Source organism: Bombina bombina, chromosome 5 (assembly GCF_027579735.1).
Source record: "Bombina bombina isolate aBomBom1 chromosome 5, aBomBom1.pri, whole genome shotgun sequence".
NCBI lineage: Eukaryota > Metazoa > Chordata > Amphibia > Anura > Bombinatoridae > Bombina > Bombina bombina.
This window is the reverse complement of record NC_069503.1, coordinates 848,203,525-848,221,024: the sequence shown is the minus strand read 5'-3', so window position 1 is coordinate 848,221,024 and position 17,500 is coordinate 848,203,525. Positions and strand designations below refer to the sequence as shown.

General features: G+C 38.8%; 1 protein-coding gene across 1 annotated transcript in view; it reads left to right on the top strand.

The window, feature by feature from the left end:
* OSBPL1A (oxysterol binding protein like 1A) overlaps positions 1 to 17,500 on the top strand; it is a 702,947-nt gene that overhangs the window by 6,499 nt on the left and 678,948 nt on the right. The window contains 1 exon segment of the mRNA XM_053714984.1: positions 12,770 to 12,892. Coding sequence (XP_053570959.1) covers positions 12,772 to 12,892 — 121 coding nt within the window. The 5' untranslated portion in view covers positions 12,770 to 12,771.

Sequence of the window (17,500 nt, the reverse complement as noted above, 5' to 3'; positions counted from 1 at the left end):
GACGAGGCCAATGAATGCCGAAACGATTGTCTGGGGTTGCTGTGTTCCATGTTCAGAGAGGAATTGCCTGGTATTTCAGTCCTGGACTGACTGTAATAGGTGGGATCAGACCTGATATACTACAGGAAAGTTCTACTCTGTGAAAAGCATTACTGGGCTAAAAGAAGTTGCACCCAGGTGGTAAATCGCCATAGAACAGGCTAACAATGTTATTGAGCTAGTTGTTATATATATATATATTTTTTTTTTTTTGTTGTTGTTATATTGCCACATTTTTTAAATTGGTGAGATTGTTGCCATGTTCCTCTTCCACTAAATAAGCTGATGAACTCTCCCTGCTAAGGTTAGTTTTAAATATGCTGTTATTTTTCAGCAGATCAGGAACTAATAAATGTATTCTGCAGAAATGCCTAAATATAGGGAAATTAATATTTTCATTTTCTGTCATCCATCGAAAATAACAGCAAGTAATAATTTAACTAACATTTCACACACATTTTTATGGGTTCCAACATTTAGCATTGGTTCATGTTCTCAAAACTCAAACAATTTGTATTTTATTAAATCCATTTTTTTATAGTATAAAATAGTTTTACATTTTCTGAGTAAATGCAGAAAAGAATATAATTACTATAAGAATATTACAAAATTTGAATTTAACCCATTGCGTTTGTATTTCTCGTCTGGAACCCCCCCCCCCCCAAAAAAAAAAAACCAACCAAATATAAAATGTTTGAACCAAAAGTCACCCTATAAAGATTTTCATTATCTATTTGTTTACACTCATCAATCCTTTATTTATTTATTTAAATATCTGCAGTATTTAGTAACTGGAAAAAAACAAAGATTTGAGAGCCCTGACATCAGCACAACATTATAGAATAAGGCTTGACGTTACTGTGAGGTATTCATTATTACTGTTAACATAAGGTTTTTATTTTTTGGTCGTCCTAGATATCGGCTTATTTGAATTGTTGAACCCTCCTCTTGCAAATATGGTCTTTATAATATATTTATATGGTTATCCCCAGATCCCCCAGTATTAGAGCATACGATTTTAACACTAGCAGTGCCATTTAACTCTAAACTTACCTTGCTGGATCTAACAGTAACTGGGCCAGGGAGGGCTTGTAGTTCTCCTAAATCATACCTATAAACCAAGATAAGGACTCAGCTCAAAACTGGATTGGGTGGACTTTCTACAACATCTACAGACATCATATAACTTGCTTGGTGTACAGTCCATTATATAAGTTATTTTATTCAGAGTGAGTATTTGGAATACTTTTGCAGACTCCAGTAGTGGTTAACTATAAAGTGTAGTTGCTCAACACTATAAATAGCATATTTCTGTGGTTTCATTGCTTAATTTATTTTTTTTGCAGCAGATTCATTTTTTGGAGTTGAAGTGAAGCACTTAAAAGGGACAGTAAACACCAGATTTTTTGTTGTTTAAAAAGGTAGATAATCCCTTTATTACCCATTCCCCAATTTTGCATAACTAACACAGTTATAATAATATACTTTTTACCTCTGTGATTACCTTGTATCTAAGCCTTTGCAAACTGCCCTCCCCTTATTTCAGTACTTATGACAGACATGCATTTTTGAGCCATCAGTGCTTGCTCTTAGGAGCTTTACGTTGCCAGAGCTCAATGTTATCTATATGAAACACATGAACTAACGCCCTCTATTGGTGAAAACTGTCAAAATGCTTCCGATTAGGGCAGTCTTCAAGGTCTAATAAATTAGCACATGAACCTCCTAGATCTAGATTTCAACTAAGAATACCTAAGAGAACAAAGCAAAATTGGTAATAAAAGTAAAATGGAAAGTTGTTTAAAATTACATGCCTATTTAAATCATGAAAGATTTTTTTGTGACTTTACTGTCCTTTAATGGTCAGTCTAGTCAAAATTAAACTTTCATGATTCAGATAGGGCATGCAATTTTTTTTTTTTTCTTTCATGCATCAGAGCATGCCATTTTAATTTTATAATCATTTATTTACGTCCAACAATATATACAAAAAGTGCAAAGAAAAGGAGATTTTTAGCATCGTATATGTCATAGAGAAAAAAAAAAATATTAGAGAAAAAGGGTACATAACATCTATAAATAATACACATACATGTTTAATTAGTCTGAAGCACATATATTTCCCCCTTTGATTACTCTATGTTGGAATTTTATGTTTTTTTTTATTTTTTATTTTTTTTATGAAGAAAGGAAAAACAACAACAAAAAAACACACAAAAAAAAATGGGAAAGGGGTGTAAGGGAGGGAGAAAAGGGAAGGGGAATGCTTCATTGCTCTCCGCCTCCCCTCCTATCTACCAAATACCGAGCAGGACTATCTCTGAGTTCCTAAATGGAAAGATCAGATAATCAATTTCTCTCTTTGGGAATGTTTTAATAAGTGCTGCCCATTTATCAAAAAAAAATCCTTATATCAGATTTGTTGTCTAAATGTATATCTCTTTGTTCCAGAACACATTGTTTCTTTAAATAGTTCCTAATTTCAGAGATGGTTGGCAGAGATCGTAGTTTCCATTTCTTGCAGATCAAGTATCTAGTGGCTAATATGGATAAAATCACTAATTTTTCATTAAGCTGATGACCTCCATCAGATTTCAAACATACGATGATTTTAAATAGTGAAAAAGGCTAAAGACTCAATTTTCAGTTTATTTTTAAGCCAAAATTCTAGCTTATTCCAAAAATTTCTTATCCTAGGACAGAGCCAAAACATGTGGATAAAATCGGCAGCAGGGTAAGAACACTTAGGTTATTTGTTAAATTCTAGATTTCGAACTCTGAGACCTCTTTCTGGGGTAAAGTATGCCCTATGCAAAAGTTTTAAATGTGCATCGTGCCAGGTAGTCGACAGTGTAGTTCTTGCTACTTTGCTCACTGATAGTTGGAGGGTCCTTAACTCAATATTATTATGTGGGATAAGGCTTTCTCCAAGCTGAAGCCCGCCTTCTCCTTATTGGAGATACCCTTGTTGGTAACAAGAATGTGATAACAGGGGGCTATGGACATAGAGCCAATCTTGGTTATTGCTAACCAACTTTCCATCTTACCAAGTGTCCAGCTCCAGCCAACCACTTTCTTTAGATCAAGAATAAAGTGCCTAATCTGCAGATAAGCAAAGAAGTCTTTGTTGGAAAGATTAAATTCATTTTTCAGCTCCTCAAAAGACTTAACACATTTTCTATCTTGATCAATTAAAAGTATTACCCTATCTAGGCCCATGTTATGCCATCTACTAAAGATCGATGAGTTTAAGCCTGCTTGGAAGTTGGGGTTTCCTACCAAGGGAAGATATTTCAAAGCTGAGCTATTTATAGAGAGAGATTTAGTTAGTTTCCACCACGCTTTAAGAGGATTCAATATAGTTTTAAGTTCTTTGATACCTATTGGCAGGTCTTTTGGCAGGGAATGAATCGGTGCTATGGGAAGAAATGGTTCACATATATTTAATTCAAGCTCGTTATTTACCACGTAATTTTTGGAGAAGATCCAGTCCACCACTACGCAAGCTAAGAAACAGAGATTGTAAGATCTCGAATTTGGCAGTGCAAAGCCTCCAAATTCTCTTGGCACAGCCAGTTTGAAAAAAGAAATCTTAGATCTTTTCCCTTGCCAAATGAATTGTATAATTGAAGTGTTAATATAGCGGACATCTTTTTCAAGTAAAATTATTGGGACGTTCTGGAGGACATAGAGCAGCTTTGGAAGCAAGGCCATCTTAAATAATGCTGACCGTCCAGATATTGATAATGGTAGATTGTGCCAGGTTCAGAGTTTTTCTTTAATATAGTTAAGCATTGGAGTTATATTTATTTTATACAGGTCTCCCAAATCAATCGGGATGTGAATCCCTAGATATTTAAAGGATTCTGTGACCTCCCTAAAGGGAAGATTTGAGATATGGTTGGTACCTTTCCTAAGCCAAAGCAGCTCGGATTTTGGTACATTTATTTTGTAGCCCAAAATGGAACCAAAGTGATCAATTATTTGTAACAGTTTTGGTATATTTAGCTCAGTGTTAGATGGGTAAATAAATAGATCGTCTGCATATAGTCCAATTTTCATTTCATGTTTTTGGATTTTTATGCCTTCCAGATATTTTCTTATCATAAATTGCCAAAGGTTCATAGCTACGTCAAAAAGGGAGCGGGGAGAGAGGGCAACCCTGGTGCGTGCCCTGTTCAATGCAATCGAGGAGGAGACAGTATTATTTATTATCAAACTTGTGTAAGATTGATATATATATTTTCTATGAATTGGGAAAATTACCCTTGATCCCAAATTTCATTACAGAAGTTGTTATATGTTTGTGTTACCGAGTCGAATGCTTTTTCTGCATCGATTGACAGGATGGCCAAGTCCGGGAGGGCCTCTCTCCCCGCTACTGTTTCAGACTGTTTCTGGGTGTATTCCATTGTAAACAAGTACTTCCCATGATTTTTGCCGCAGAGTTGCGTTTGTTAAGAAAACCGCTTGATCTGATGAATTATTTTTGCTAAAGATGATCTGGAGGCCATGTTGCTAAGATTGAGGACAAAATTTTATGTAGTCAGGAGTATTAATAAAGCAATTGGTCTATACGACACTTTACGGGTGGGATCTTCCCATCTTTCAAGATCAGGGTAGTAAATGAAGAAGAAAAGGAGGGCGTGGGCAGGGCATGCAATTTTTTAAACAACTTTTTCAATTTACTTTTATTATCAATGTGCTCTTTTTTTTTTTCTTTGTATTCTTTGTTAAAATGCTGAAACTGATTTCTAAACTGTTGAAAGCCACTTCTTATCACAGTGCATTTTAACAATTGTTCAGTTAGACACCTGCTAGTTCATGTGTGCCATATAAGATAACATTGTGATCACTCCATGGAGTTACTTTGAGTCAACACTGATTAGCTAATCCAAATCTGTCAAAATAACTGAGATAAGGGAGCAGTCGCAGGATTAGATGCAAGGTAAAAAAAATATTTATTAAAGGGATAGGAAAGTCAAAATTAAAGTTGCATGATTCAGATAGAGCATCTAATTTTAAGATACTTTTAAGTTCACTTCTATTTTCAAATGTGCTTTGTTCTCTTGGTATCCCTTGTTAAACAAATAATACGCACACATCCTGCACTAGTGGGAGCTAGTTGCTGATTAGTGCCTGTACACATGTGTCTCTCTTGTGATTGGCTGACTAGATGTGTTCAGCTAGCTGCCAGTAGTGCAATGCTGTTCCTTCAGCAAAAGATAACAAGAGAATGAAGAAAATGTGATAACAGAAGTAAATTGGAACATTAAACCCTTTTGAATTTTGTTTTTATTATACATTTAGTTATTTTCTTCCATGTTTGTTCTTTTCTTTTCTAAAAATATATGTAATATAAAAAAGGAAAATAATGGTCAGTCAGAGTTGGGGGTAAAAAATAAATCAATCAATTTTTGTTTGAACCTGCAGCAATTTGGTCTGAAAATCACTACTGTGCATGTACCAAATATTCCCAAAAATGAAACTTTTTCGATCTAAAATGTAGCAAACTGATTTAAAATTCAAATTTTAAGTTAAAGGACATGAAACCCAATTTTTTTTTTTTCTTTCATGATTCGATAGAGAATACAATTTTAAACAACTTTCTATTTTACTTTTATTATCTAATTTGTTTCAATATCTTAATATCATTTGTTGAAGGAGCAGCAATGCACTACTGGTTTCTAATTGAACACATTGGTGAGCCAATCACAATCGATATATATATTTTGCCACCAATCAACAGCTAGAACATAGGTTCTCTGATGCTTCTGAGCTTGCCTAGATAAACCTTTCAGCAAAGGATAACAAGAGAAGGAAGCAAATTAAATGATAGAAGTAAATTGGAAAGTTGTTTAAAAACTGTATCCCCTATCTGAATCACGAAAGAAAAATTTTGGGTTTCATGTCCCTTTAAAAGAAGGCTGATGATCAAAAACTCACTAGAATGGACATAAATCACGCAAAATATCTGGTGGCTTTTTTTTAACATAACTTTGTAATGAATGTGTGTCTCCTTCACACCCAGAACGCTGTATAGCTAGATATTTTACTTTCTAACATTTGAGGAAACTAGCTGTAACTGAGGAAACTTCTTAGATAATCTCACAAGAGCGGAGATCTTTAGATTATTGGTCCGAAGTCCTGTCATTTATTGCACAGATATAAAAAAGCGCTTAACTAGGGTTTGGCTGGCTAGCTTGGCAACAGATCTTGGGAATCTCAGAAAAGAGGTTAACTTACCAGAACTTTTCTTACTCAAAATAGGCTGAGTAACTGGAGGAAAGACTTTACAAGTATCTGTAGGAAATGTTCAACTCCAACCCTGAATTTGTACACTATATGTATGGTACTGTCCAAATATAAAAACTTTCTGGGTGTGGGTGTCTTAATTGTCAACTAGAATAATGAAGACCACAATACAACTTGCAAATGTACTTTGAAAAGTAATTAATGGGGTGGACCAGGTACAGGGAATAGAGAGGGATTGCTTATCAACAGTGTTTTTGTTTTGTTTTGTTTTTTTCTTTACTGTGATTACTTGTGTCTCACAATTTAATTTGTATGATATAAAGTGTTTTGTTTTTTTTAACCATATATTATTTAAACTGTCTCAAAAATTTGTGTTAATCCTTTTTCTCCAACATTGGTGTGTCCGGATCCCACGGCGTCATCCTTACTTGTGGGAATATCTCTTCCCCCAACAGGAAAATGGCAGAGAGTCCAGCAAAGCTGCATCATAGTCCCTCCTAGGCTCCGCCCACCCCAGTCATTCTCTTTGGCCTTGCACAGGCAACATCTCCACGGAGATGGTTAAGAGTTTTTTTTGGTGTTTAAATGTAGTTTTTTATTCTTCTATCAAGTGTTTGTTATTTTAAAATAGTGCTGGTATGTACTATTTACTCTGAAACAGAAAAGGATGAAGATTTCTGTTTGTGAGAGGAAGATGATTTAGCAGACAGTAACTAAAATCGATTGCTGTTTCCACATAGGACTGTTGAGATGAAGTAACTTCAGTTGGGGGAAACAGTTAGCAGACTTTTCTGCTTAAGGTATGACTAGCCATATTTCTAACATGACCATAGTAATGCTGGAAGGCTGTCATTTCCCCTCATGGGGACCGGTAAGCCATTTTCTTAGTCAAACAAACAGAATAAAGGGCTTAATATGGGCTATAAAACTGGTAGACACTTTATGGGCTAAATCGATTGCTTTATTTGGCATTTTATTCATGTTTATGCTGATAATTCACATTTATAAACTTGGGGAACGTTTATTAAACGGCAGGCACTATGTTAGACACCTTTTCCAGTCAGGGGGCCTTCCTAGTTGTAGGCTGAGGGCCTCATTTTCGCGCCATTACTGCGTCAGTTGTTTTTTGAGAGCAGGACATGCAGATGCATGTGTGAGGATCTGAAAGTTGCTGGAAAAGTTTCTACAAGGCGTCACTTGGTATCGTATTCCCCTCTGGGCTTGGTTAGGTCTCATCAAAGGCTATAGCTGGGGACGTATAGGGGTTAAATTTGTAAACGGCTCCGGTTTCCGTTATTTAAGGGTTAAAGCTCTGAAATTTGGTGTGCAATACTCTTAATGCTTTAAGACACTGTGGTGAATTGAATTTTGAACAATTCCTTCACAACTTTTTCACATATTCAGTAATAAAGTGTTTTCTGTTTAAAAATTAAAGATATAGTAACGGTTTTTGTTTTAAAAGTTTTTTGTGCTTTAATTGACAAGCTATAAGCCTGTTTAAACACGTCTGTGCCCTTCGGATAAGCTATGTTCTATATGTATGAAAGCCAATGTGTTCTCCCATTTAAATTTGCGTGATAATTGTGCCATAGCTGTCCAAACAAAGTAAGGACAGTACTGCACAGATAATGAAATTGCCCAAGAATGAATCCTCAGATGAGGGGAGTAAACATCTACATCATCCCCTACTGTGTCTACACCAGTTTTCCCACGCAGGAGGCCCCTAGTACATCTAGCGCGCCAATAATTATTACCATGCAACAATTAACGGCTGTAATGGATAACTCCATACAAATATTTATCAAAATGCCTACATATCAGAGAAAGCGCGATTGCTCCGTTTTAAAACACTGAAGAGCAGGAGGGCGTTGATAATTGTTCTGTCATACCCTCACACCAATCTGAAGTGGCCATGAGGGAGGTTTTGTCAGATAGGGGAAATTTCAGATTCAGAAAAATTTCTCAACAAGCTGAACCTGATGTTGTGACATTTAAATTAGAACATCTCCGCGCACTGCTTAAGGGAGGTGTTATTCTACTCTGGATGATTGTGACAACTTGGTCATTCCAGAGAAATATGCAAGATGGACAAGTTCCTAAAGGTTCCGGTGCACCCCGACGCTTTTCCTATACCCAAGCGGGTGGCGAACATAGTGAATAAGGAGTGGGAAAAGCCCGGCATACCTTTTGTTCCCCCTCCCCCCTATATTTAAGAAATTATTTCCTATGGTCGACCCCAGAAAGGACTTATGGCAGACAGTCCCTAAGGTCGAGGGGGGCAGTTTTTACTCTAAACAAACTCACTACTATACCTATCGAGGATAGTTGTGCTTTCAAAGATCCTATGGATAAAAAATTGGGAGGGTTTGCTTAAAAAGATTTTTGTACAGCAAGGTTACCTTCATACAACCCATTTTGTGCATTGTTCCTGTCACTACAGCAGCTTGGTTCTGGTTCGAGGAACTAGAAAAACCGCTAAGTAGAGAGACTCCATATGAGGAGGTTATGGAGAGAGTTCACGCACTTAAGTTGGCTAACTTTTTATTTTAGAAGCGCTTTGCAATTAGCTAGATTAGCGGCGAAAATTCAGGGTTTGCAATCGTGGCGCGCAGAGCGCTTTGGCTAAAGTCATGGTCAGCGATGTGTCATCCAAGACAAAATTGCTTAACATCCCTTTCAAAGGTAAAACTCTATTGGACCAAAATTGAAAGAGATTAATTCAGACATCACTGGGGGAAAGGCCACGCCCTTCCACAAGATAGGCCTTTCAAGGCCAAGAATAAGTCTAATTTTTCGTTCCTTTCGCAATTTCAGGAACGGACCGCCTCTAATTCTGCATCCTCTAAGCAAGAGGGTAATGCCTCACAACCCAAACCAGCCTGGAAACCGATGCAAGAGCTGGAACAAGGGTAAGCAGGCCAAGAAGCCTGCTGCTGCTAACAAAACAGCATGAAGGAGTAGCCCCCGATCCGGGACCGGATCTAGTAGGGGGCAGACTCTCTCTCTTTCCTCAGGCTTGGGCAAGAGATTGTTCAGGATCCCTGGGCGCTAGAAATAGTTTTCTCAAGGTTATCTCCTGGAATTCAAGGAACTACCCCCAAGGGGGAAAGGTTCCACATGGTCTCACTTATCCTCAAACCAAATAAAGAGACAGGCGTTTCTTACATTGTGTAGAAGACCTGTTAAAGATGGGAAGTGATACACCCAGTTCCAATAAAGGAACAGGGAATGGGATTTTATTCCAATCTGTTCGTATTCCAAAAAAGAGGGAACTTTCAGACAATTTTGGATTTGAAGATCCTAAACAAATTTCTCAGGGTAACCATCGTTCAAGATGGAAACCATTCGAACCGTTCTACCCACTATCCAGGAAGGTCAATTTATGACTACCCGTGGATCTTAAAGGATGCGTACCTACATATTCTACCACAAAGAACATCATCAGTTCCTAAGTTTCGCCTTTCTGACAAACATACAGTTTGTGGCCCTCCCATTCGGGTTAGCCACTGCTCCAAGGATTTTCACAAAGGTACTAGGTTCCCTTCTAGCGGTTCTAGAACCCAGGGGCATTGCAGTAGTACCCTACTTGGACGACATTCTAATACAAGCGTCGTCCTAGTCAAAAGCAAAGGCTCATACAGACATTGTTCTGGCCTTTCTCAGATCACCACGGATGGAAGGTGAACATAGAAAAGAGTTCTCTGTTTCAGTCAACAAGAGTTCCCTTCTTGGGAACAAAATAATAGATTCCTTAGAAATGAGGATTTTTCTGACAGAGGTCAGAAAGTCAAAACTTCTAAGCACTTGTCAAGTTCTTCATTCTGTTCCACGTCCTTCCATAGCGCAGGTGCATGGAAGTAGTAGTGGTTGATGGTGCAGCAATGGACATAGTTCCTTTTGCACAAATTCATCTAAGACCATTACAACTGTGCATGCTCAAACAGTGGAATGGGGACTATACAGACTTGTCTCCAATGATTCAAGTAGATCAGAAGACCAGAGATTCACTCCGTTGGTAGGCTGACCCTGGACCATCTGTCCCAGGGGAATGAGCTTCCGCAGACCAGAGTGGGTCATTTGTCACGACCGACGCCAGTACTAGTGGGCTGGGGGCGCGGTCTGGAATCCCTGAAAGATCAGGGCTATGGTCTCGGGAAGAGTCTCTTCTCCCGATAAACATTCTGGAACTGAGAGCGATATTCAATGCTCTCAGGGCTTGGCCACACTAGCAAAAGGCCAGATTCATCAAGATTCCAATCAGACAACATGACGACCGTTGCGTATATCAATCATCAGGGGGAACAAGGAGTTTCCCTGCGATGAAAGAAGTGACCAAAATAATATCAATGGGCGGAGGATCACTCCTGCCACCTGTCTGCGATCCACATCCCAGGTGTGGAAAACTGGGAGGCGGATTTTCTGAGTCGTCAGACATTCATCCGGGGGAGTGGGAACTCCACCCGGAGATCTTTTGCCCAAATAACTCAATTATGGGGCATTCCAGACATGGATCTGATGGCGTCTCGTCAGAACTTCAAGGTTCCTTGCTACGGGTCCAGATCCAGGGATCCCAAGGCGACTCTAGTAGATGCACTAGTAGCACCTGGACCTTCAACCTAGCTTATGTATTTCCACCGTTTCCTCTCATTCCCAGGCTGGTAGCCAGGATCAATCAGGAGAGGGGCCTCGGTACATCTTGATAGCTCCTGCGTGGCCACGCAGGACTTGGTATGCAGACCTGGTGAATATGTCACCATGGAAGCTACCTTTGAGACAGGACCTTCTTGTTCAGGGTCCATTCGAAACATCCAAATCTGGTCCGCCTCCAACTGACGGCTTGGAGATTGAACGCTTGATTCTATCGAAGCGTGGGTTTTCAGATTTGATAGATACTCTGGTTCAGGCCAGAAAACCGGTAACTAGAAAGATTTACCATAAAATATGGAAAAGATATATCTGTTGGTGTGAATCCAAAGGATTCCCATGGAATAAGATAAAAATTCCTAAGATTCTCTCCTTTCTACAAGAAGGTTTGGAGAAAGGATTATCTGCAAGTTCTCTAAAGGGACAGATCTCTGCTTTATCTGTCTTACTACACAAAAGACTGGCAGCTGTGCCAGATGTTCAAGCATTTGTTCAGGCTCTGGTTAGGATCAAGCCTGTTTACAGACCTTTGACTCCTCCCTGGAGTCTAAATCTAGTTCTTTCAGTTCTTCAAGGGGTTCCGTTTGAACCTTTACATTCCATAGATATTAAGTTACTATCTTGGAAAGTTTTTTGTTTTTGTTTGCAATTTCTTCTGCTAGAAGAGTTTCAGAGTTATCTGCTCTGCAGTGTTCTCCACCCTATCTGGTGTTCCATGCAGATAAGGTGGTTTTGCGTACTAAGCCTGGTTTTCTTCCAAAGGTTGTTTCTAACAAAAATATTAACCAGGAGATAGTTGTACCTTCTTTATGTCCGAATCCAGTTTCAAAGAAGGAACGTTTGTTACACAATTTGGACGTAGTCCGTGCTCTAAAATTCTATTTAGAGGCTACAAAAGATTTCAGACAAACATCTTCTTTGTTTGTTGTTTATTCTGGTAAAAGGAGAGGTCAAAAAGCGACTTCTACCTCTCTTTCCTTTTGGCTTAAAAGCATCATCCTATTGGCTTATGAGACTGCCGGACGGCAGCCTCCTGAAAGAATCACAGCTCACTCCACTAGGGCTGTGGCTTCCACATGGGCCTTCAAGAACGAGGCTTCTGTTGACCAGATATGTAAGGCAGCGACTTGGTCTTCACTGCACACTTTTGCCAAATTTTACAAATTTGATACTTTTGCTTCTTCGGAGGCTATTTTTGGGAGAGAGGTTTTGCAAGCTGTGGTGCCTTCCGTTTAGGTAACCTGATTTGCTCCCTCCCTTCATCCGTGTCCTAAAGCTTTGGTATTGGTTCCCACAAGTAAGGATGACGCCGTGGACCGGACACACCAATGTTGGAGAAAACAGAATTTATGCTTACCTGATAAATTACTTTCTCCAACGGTGTGTCCGGTCCACGGCCCGCCCTGGTTTTTTAATCAGGTCTGATGAATTATTTTCTCTAACTACAGTCACCACGGTACCATATGGTTTCTCCTATATATTTCCTCCTGTCTGTCGGTCGAATGACTGGGGTGGGCGGAGCCTAGGAGGGACTATATGGCCAGCTTTGCTGGGACTCTTTGCCATTTCCTGTTGGGGAAGAGATATTCCCACAAGTAAGGATGACACCGTGGACCGGACACACCGTTGGAGAAAGTAATTTATCAGGTAAGCATAAATTCTGTTTCTATTAAATAATTTATAAAAACATGCATTTCTTGCTACTGGATAAAGACTAAACGCTTATAGACTGTGGCAAGATAACAGTAAAACGATTGAAGCATGTTTAAAGTTATGTATGTATGTATGTGCAATGCTGTTTTAATAAATCAGTTTATATACTTCCTTACAGAAATGAACAGTGGAGCTGAGGAACAACTTTTGTTTGATGCCAGAAATGGGAATCTTGAAGATGTCAGAGAAATTTTAGAAAGCAGCAACAAAGTACAAATGGTGGTGAATATCGACTGCAAAGGCAATGCTCTTTTTTTTTTTATTCTGTTTTACACATTTACTGTAACATATTGCAAGTCATCTAATGGTAATATAATGAACCTTATTTTAAAAATTTCATTTTTTTGGTGATACATAGGAGAATATTTATTTAAAAAAAAAAAAAAAAAATACAACTTTATTTTTTGTGGTAAACCTTTAAGGTGTTTTTTTTTTTTTTTTTTTTTTTTTTTTTTTTTTTTAATAATTTATTTATAACAAAGACTAGGAAATTTACATCAATATTAATTGCCCAATATAACAAACAAGTGACACATTAAAAAAAGGGAAAAGGATACATGCATAATTAGTTAAATGGACAATATGTGCAAATATGTGGATGGGTAGATGAGTACCTAAGCAATTAATGTGCCCGTACATCAATACAAAACCTACAGAAACTTGAGGTTGGGCACTTACGTGCATATAGAAAGTTGTATAGGGTAAATCCGTAACTCTTAACCGTGGACTAATTCTTACGTCTTTGTTGTTTTATTCTTTTACTCCCAGCCCCCCCACAAATAACTGGAACAATCAGATGACAACAAAAGACCAAACAAAACAAAAACGAGACAGCACAAAAAGAGAAAAAAAAAACATCCCTCCTCTCTACCTGTCTCTCCCCCCTCCTCCGCCAGGTACTCATATCGCTATCATCCCGCCCATTCTCCAGGGAAATGACCTTGCCAAGATGTGCATCTGAACAAATTCTGAGTTTCTAAATGGTTTAATAAGCTTTTTTTTGCTGTGGAACAGGCAGGGATCTTACAAAAAATCTCCCATTTTTTTAAAGAATCCCGCTAGGTATTTCTCTTGTGGGTATGGTACGTTAAACTGCTCTGTTATAAATTGGCTACGCAGGGCCGTTTTTAAATTGAGCCATTGTAGGTGCAACAGATGCTTTCCAAGATTTGAAAATTAGATTACGTGCTGTTTAATATAATAGTATTTATCAAGCTATAGTTCTTAATTCTGCCCTGAAATTTTACCAGAAAGAAAACCTCTATTGGAATTATTTCTGGTCCAGTTTCAAAACCACCATCATCCAAAATATGATTTTTCCCCAGTATTGGCTTACTTTAGGGCAGCTCCATAAACAATGGAATATATCAGCCCCTGTAGATGAGCATCTAGAGCAGGTTACTCTTGTTTTGTACCATTTAGATAGAACCTCAGGAGTAAGATATCTCTGCAACCCAATTTTTATCTGTGATTCCCCTCCATGATGTCCGGGACTCAGCTCTGTTGTGTTATTTTAAAACTTCCCACAATGGTCCTGCTCATTTTATATCCGGGAATTGATTACTCCACCTAACAACCATCTCACTTACTTGTAGATTAGACACTTTCTGGTTTAAGAATAGGTACAAGGGGGAAACTGCGTATTTACCTGCCGCATAAGCGGAGATCAGAGTCTGCAGTTCACCCATGGACCAGTTATTCCCATATTTTGTGCGAAGCTCCTGTAAAAAGTGTCTAACTTGGAGGTAGGCGTAAAACTCACGCGCTCCTAGATCAAATCTCGTGGCAATTTCTTGAAATAGTAGTGGGTGGCCCCCTATATCTTGTATTTGCCCCACTGTTTGGAGACCCTTAGATTCCCAATCCTTAAATATCTGATTAGAGAGACCGGGACCGAACTCAGGGTTACCAACTATAGGAAGATGTTGTGAAACATAAGGCGAGTTACCCACTTCAGAGCATAGTTTTTGCCAAGCCCCAATGATATTCTTAAAAGTACCTAGATAAAATATATTAGAAGGGATTGAAGTGAGAGGACAGTGTAGCAGAGCCTTCAACTGAAAGGTGGCCACAATCTTAGATTCCCAGATAAACGAGGAAATTTGCTCCTTCCCCGTTAACCAGTCCAGTGCAAATCTAGCCAAAATAGCCAAATTGTATGTCTGAATATTAGGCAGCGCCAAGCCGGCTGATACCTTGGAATTCATTAGCCTATAAGAGGTGATCCGCGGTCTCTTGCCGTTCCACAAAAACTTGGAGCAGGCCTTATTGTATATAGTGATATCTTTCTTGTGCAAAAACCATGGAATATTTTGCAGAATATAAAGAAGTTTTGGAAAGATGACTGATTTAATTAGGGTCACCTTAGCAGATAGAGATATCGGAAGCATGGCCCAGTCCTCCATCTTTTTCTTGCAGGACTCCATCACGATCCTATGATTTAACCTATACCACTCCTCCGAGTTGCTGGATAATCGTAAGCCCAGATATGTAATCTGAGAGACTTCTTGAAAAGGATGTATAATGTCCAGTGCGGGATTCTTGCATAGCCACATTAATTCTGATTTAGACATATTGATCTTAAATCCAGAAATTTCTCCAAACTCTAGAGTAATACTCTGAAAAATAGGCAGAGAAACCTCAAGGTTAGACAGAAAAACCAGGAGGGTCGTCTGCATAGAGTAAAAGGACCAGCTTCTCCCCCACCAGGGGAGATCCCATCCATTTCTTGCCGTAATCTAATAGCCAATGGTTCAACACTAAGGTTGAACAAAAAGGGGGAGAGTGGACAACCCTGTCTAGTCCCTCTAAATAGGCCAAAGCGTTGAGTAGATATATTATTAATAATCACCGCGGACGAAGGTACGCTATAAATTAAGCGTATATAGTTGTTAAAAGATCCCGAGAAACCGAATTGATCCAGCGTAGAGAATAAATGGTCCCAACTTACCCTATCAAAGGCCTTCTCTGCATCGACCGTTAAGATGGCCTTGTCTATACTTTCACGAAATTCCATAGCCTTATGCCTGTTCCATAAAAATTCAATCAAAATTAATAGTTTCCTCATATTCCTTACGGGATTGCGCCCAGGCATAAAGCCAGATTGATTCTCATGAACTAAATCGCCCATATGGGGTTTCAGTCGTGCCGCTACAATAGCTGCGAGCAGCTTATAGTCGGTATTTAAAACCGATATAGGCCTGAAAGAGCTTGGCAACTCGGGATCCTTGCCCTTTTTTAGAATCAGTGAAATATTTGCCACTGTAAAAGAGGCAGAGCATTTCGTATTTTCAGAAAAATAAAAATTAAATAGTCTAATTAGTATAGGCGTCAACTCGCTCTGTAGAATTCTGTAATATTCAATAGGGAGAGCATCTGGTCCAGCAGCTTTATTGGGTTTCGCATTCTTAATTGCCCACTTTATTTAATCTCCAGTGATAGGCGCATTAATGGCAACTCTGGCCTCCATGGAAAGACGTGGTACTTTAATCTTACCCCAGAATGCTTCTTTTTTTGTCCGGTTTAATGGGCTCTTGCCTATATAGTTCTTGAAAAAATTCAAAAAATACTTTTTCTATGTCAGCATGATTCGTGTATCTGCTAGTTCCTTGCTTAATGGAAGCTATTGTGTGTCTGGGCGAAGATTTAACCAGCCTGGCTAGAAACTTAGCCGATCTGCCTATAAAGCCCCCATATCTTGCTTTCAGCCTAAGTTCTTCCTGAGCACTAGTCTGCTTCATGTGCGTATCTCGCAGAGCCTTGGCTGTAGTGTAGGCTTCCCAGTGTTCTCTAGTATGCCTATAAATATAGGCACGGTATGTGTTCTTAACACGATTGGCTAACTGCCTGGATACTATGCTACAGTTTTTTGTCCAGTAGCGTGTAAAGGATTTAATCTCTCCGCGTAAGACGGCCTTAGAGGCCTCCCAGAATGTCTCAATTTTGTCTATATAATTCCCATTATTATTAAAATATTCTGCCCACTTTAAACGTAGATGATTCTGAAACTTGACGTTATTGGACAGATATCTGGGAAAATAAATATGGTTCTTACCGAAGTGCCTCTGGCCAGTAGCTAAGTTCAGAGCTATAACCGCATGATCTGAGATAGCTATGTCGTCGATTCTTGTAACCCAATTCCGAACCAGTAATGGTTCTGAGACTAGAAAATAATCAAGCCGAGAAAAAGAACGCTGCACATGGGAGACACATGTATAGGCGCGGACATCTGGATTTTGTACCCACCACAAATCAACCACGCCTAAGTGGGAGCATAGTTTCTGGAAAATCCGTGCTTTCCTACCTCTGCTATCTAATATCCTTTTCCGAGAATTATCAAGGATAGGATCAGCCAATAAATTAAAATCTCCCGCAATGATTAAATTTAACCCTATAAATCTATGTAGTTTCACTATAAGGGTTGCCCAGAATTTGTGGTCCGTTTGATTGGGACCATATATATTACATAGTATATATCTAATATTCCTGACTTCCACTTCCAATATCAAGAATCTGCCATCGTGGTCAGCTTCAATGTTAGTTATTTGATATTCTAAATTCCGATTTATTAGGATTGCGACCCCCCGCTTCCTTGAAGTAAATGGGGCTGCCACCACTTCCCCCACCCACTTGGATTTCAATTTGGGTACTTCAATGGCATTTAGATGTAATTCTTGTAAAAGAACTATGTCTGTGTTAAGTTTCCCCAAATGTTTTATTATAGTTTTTCTTTTAATTGGTGAGTTAATACCACCTATATTCCAAGATAATAGGTTAAGATTAGTGACACTATTCATCTAAGACCCGAGCAAGCGAGAGAAGGCGGCTCGTATTAATATCACTTCTACGG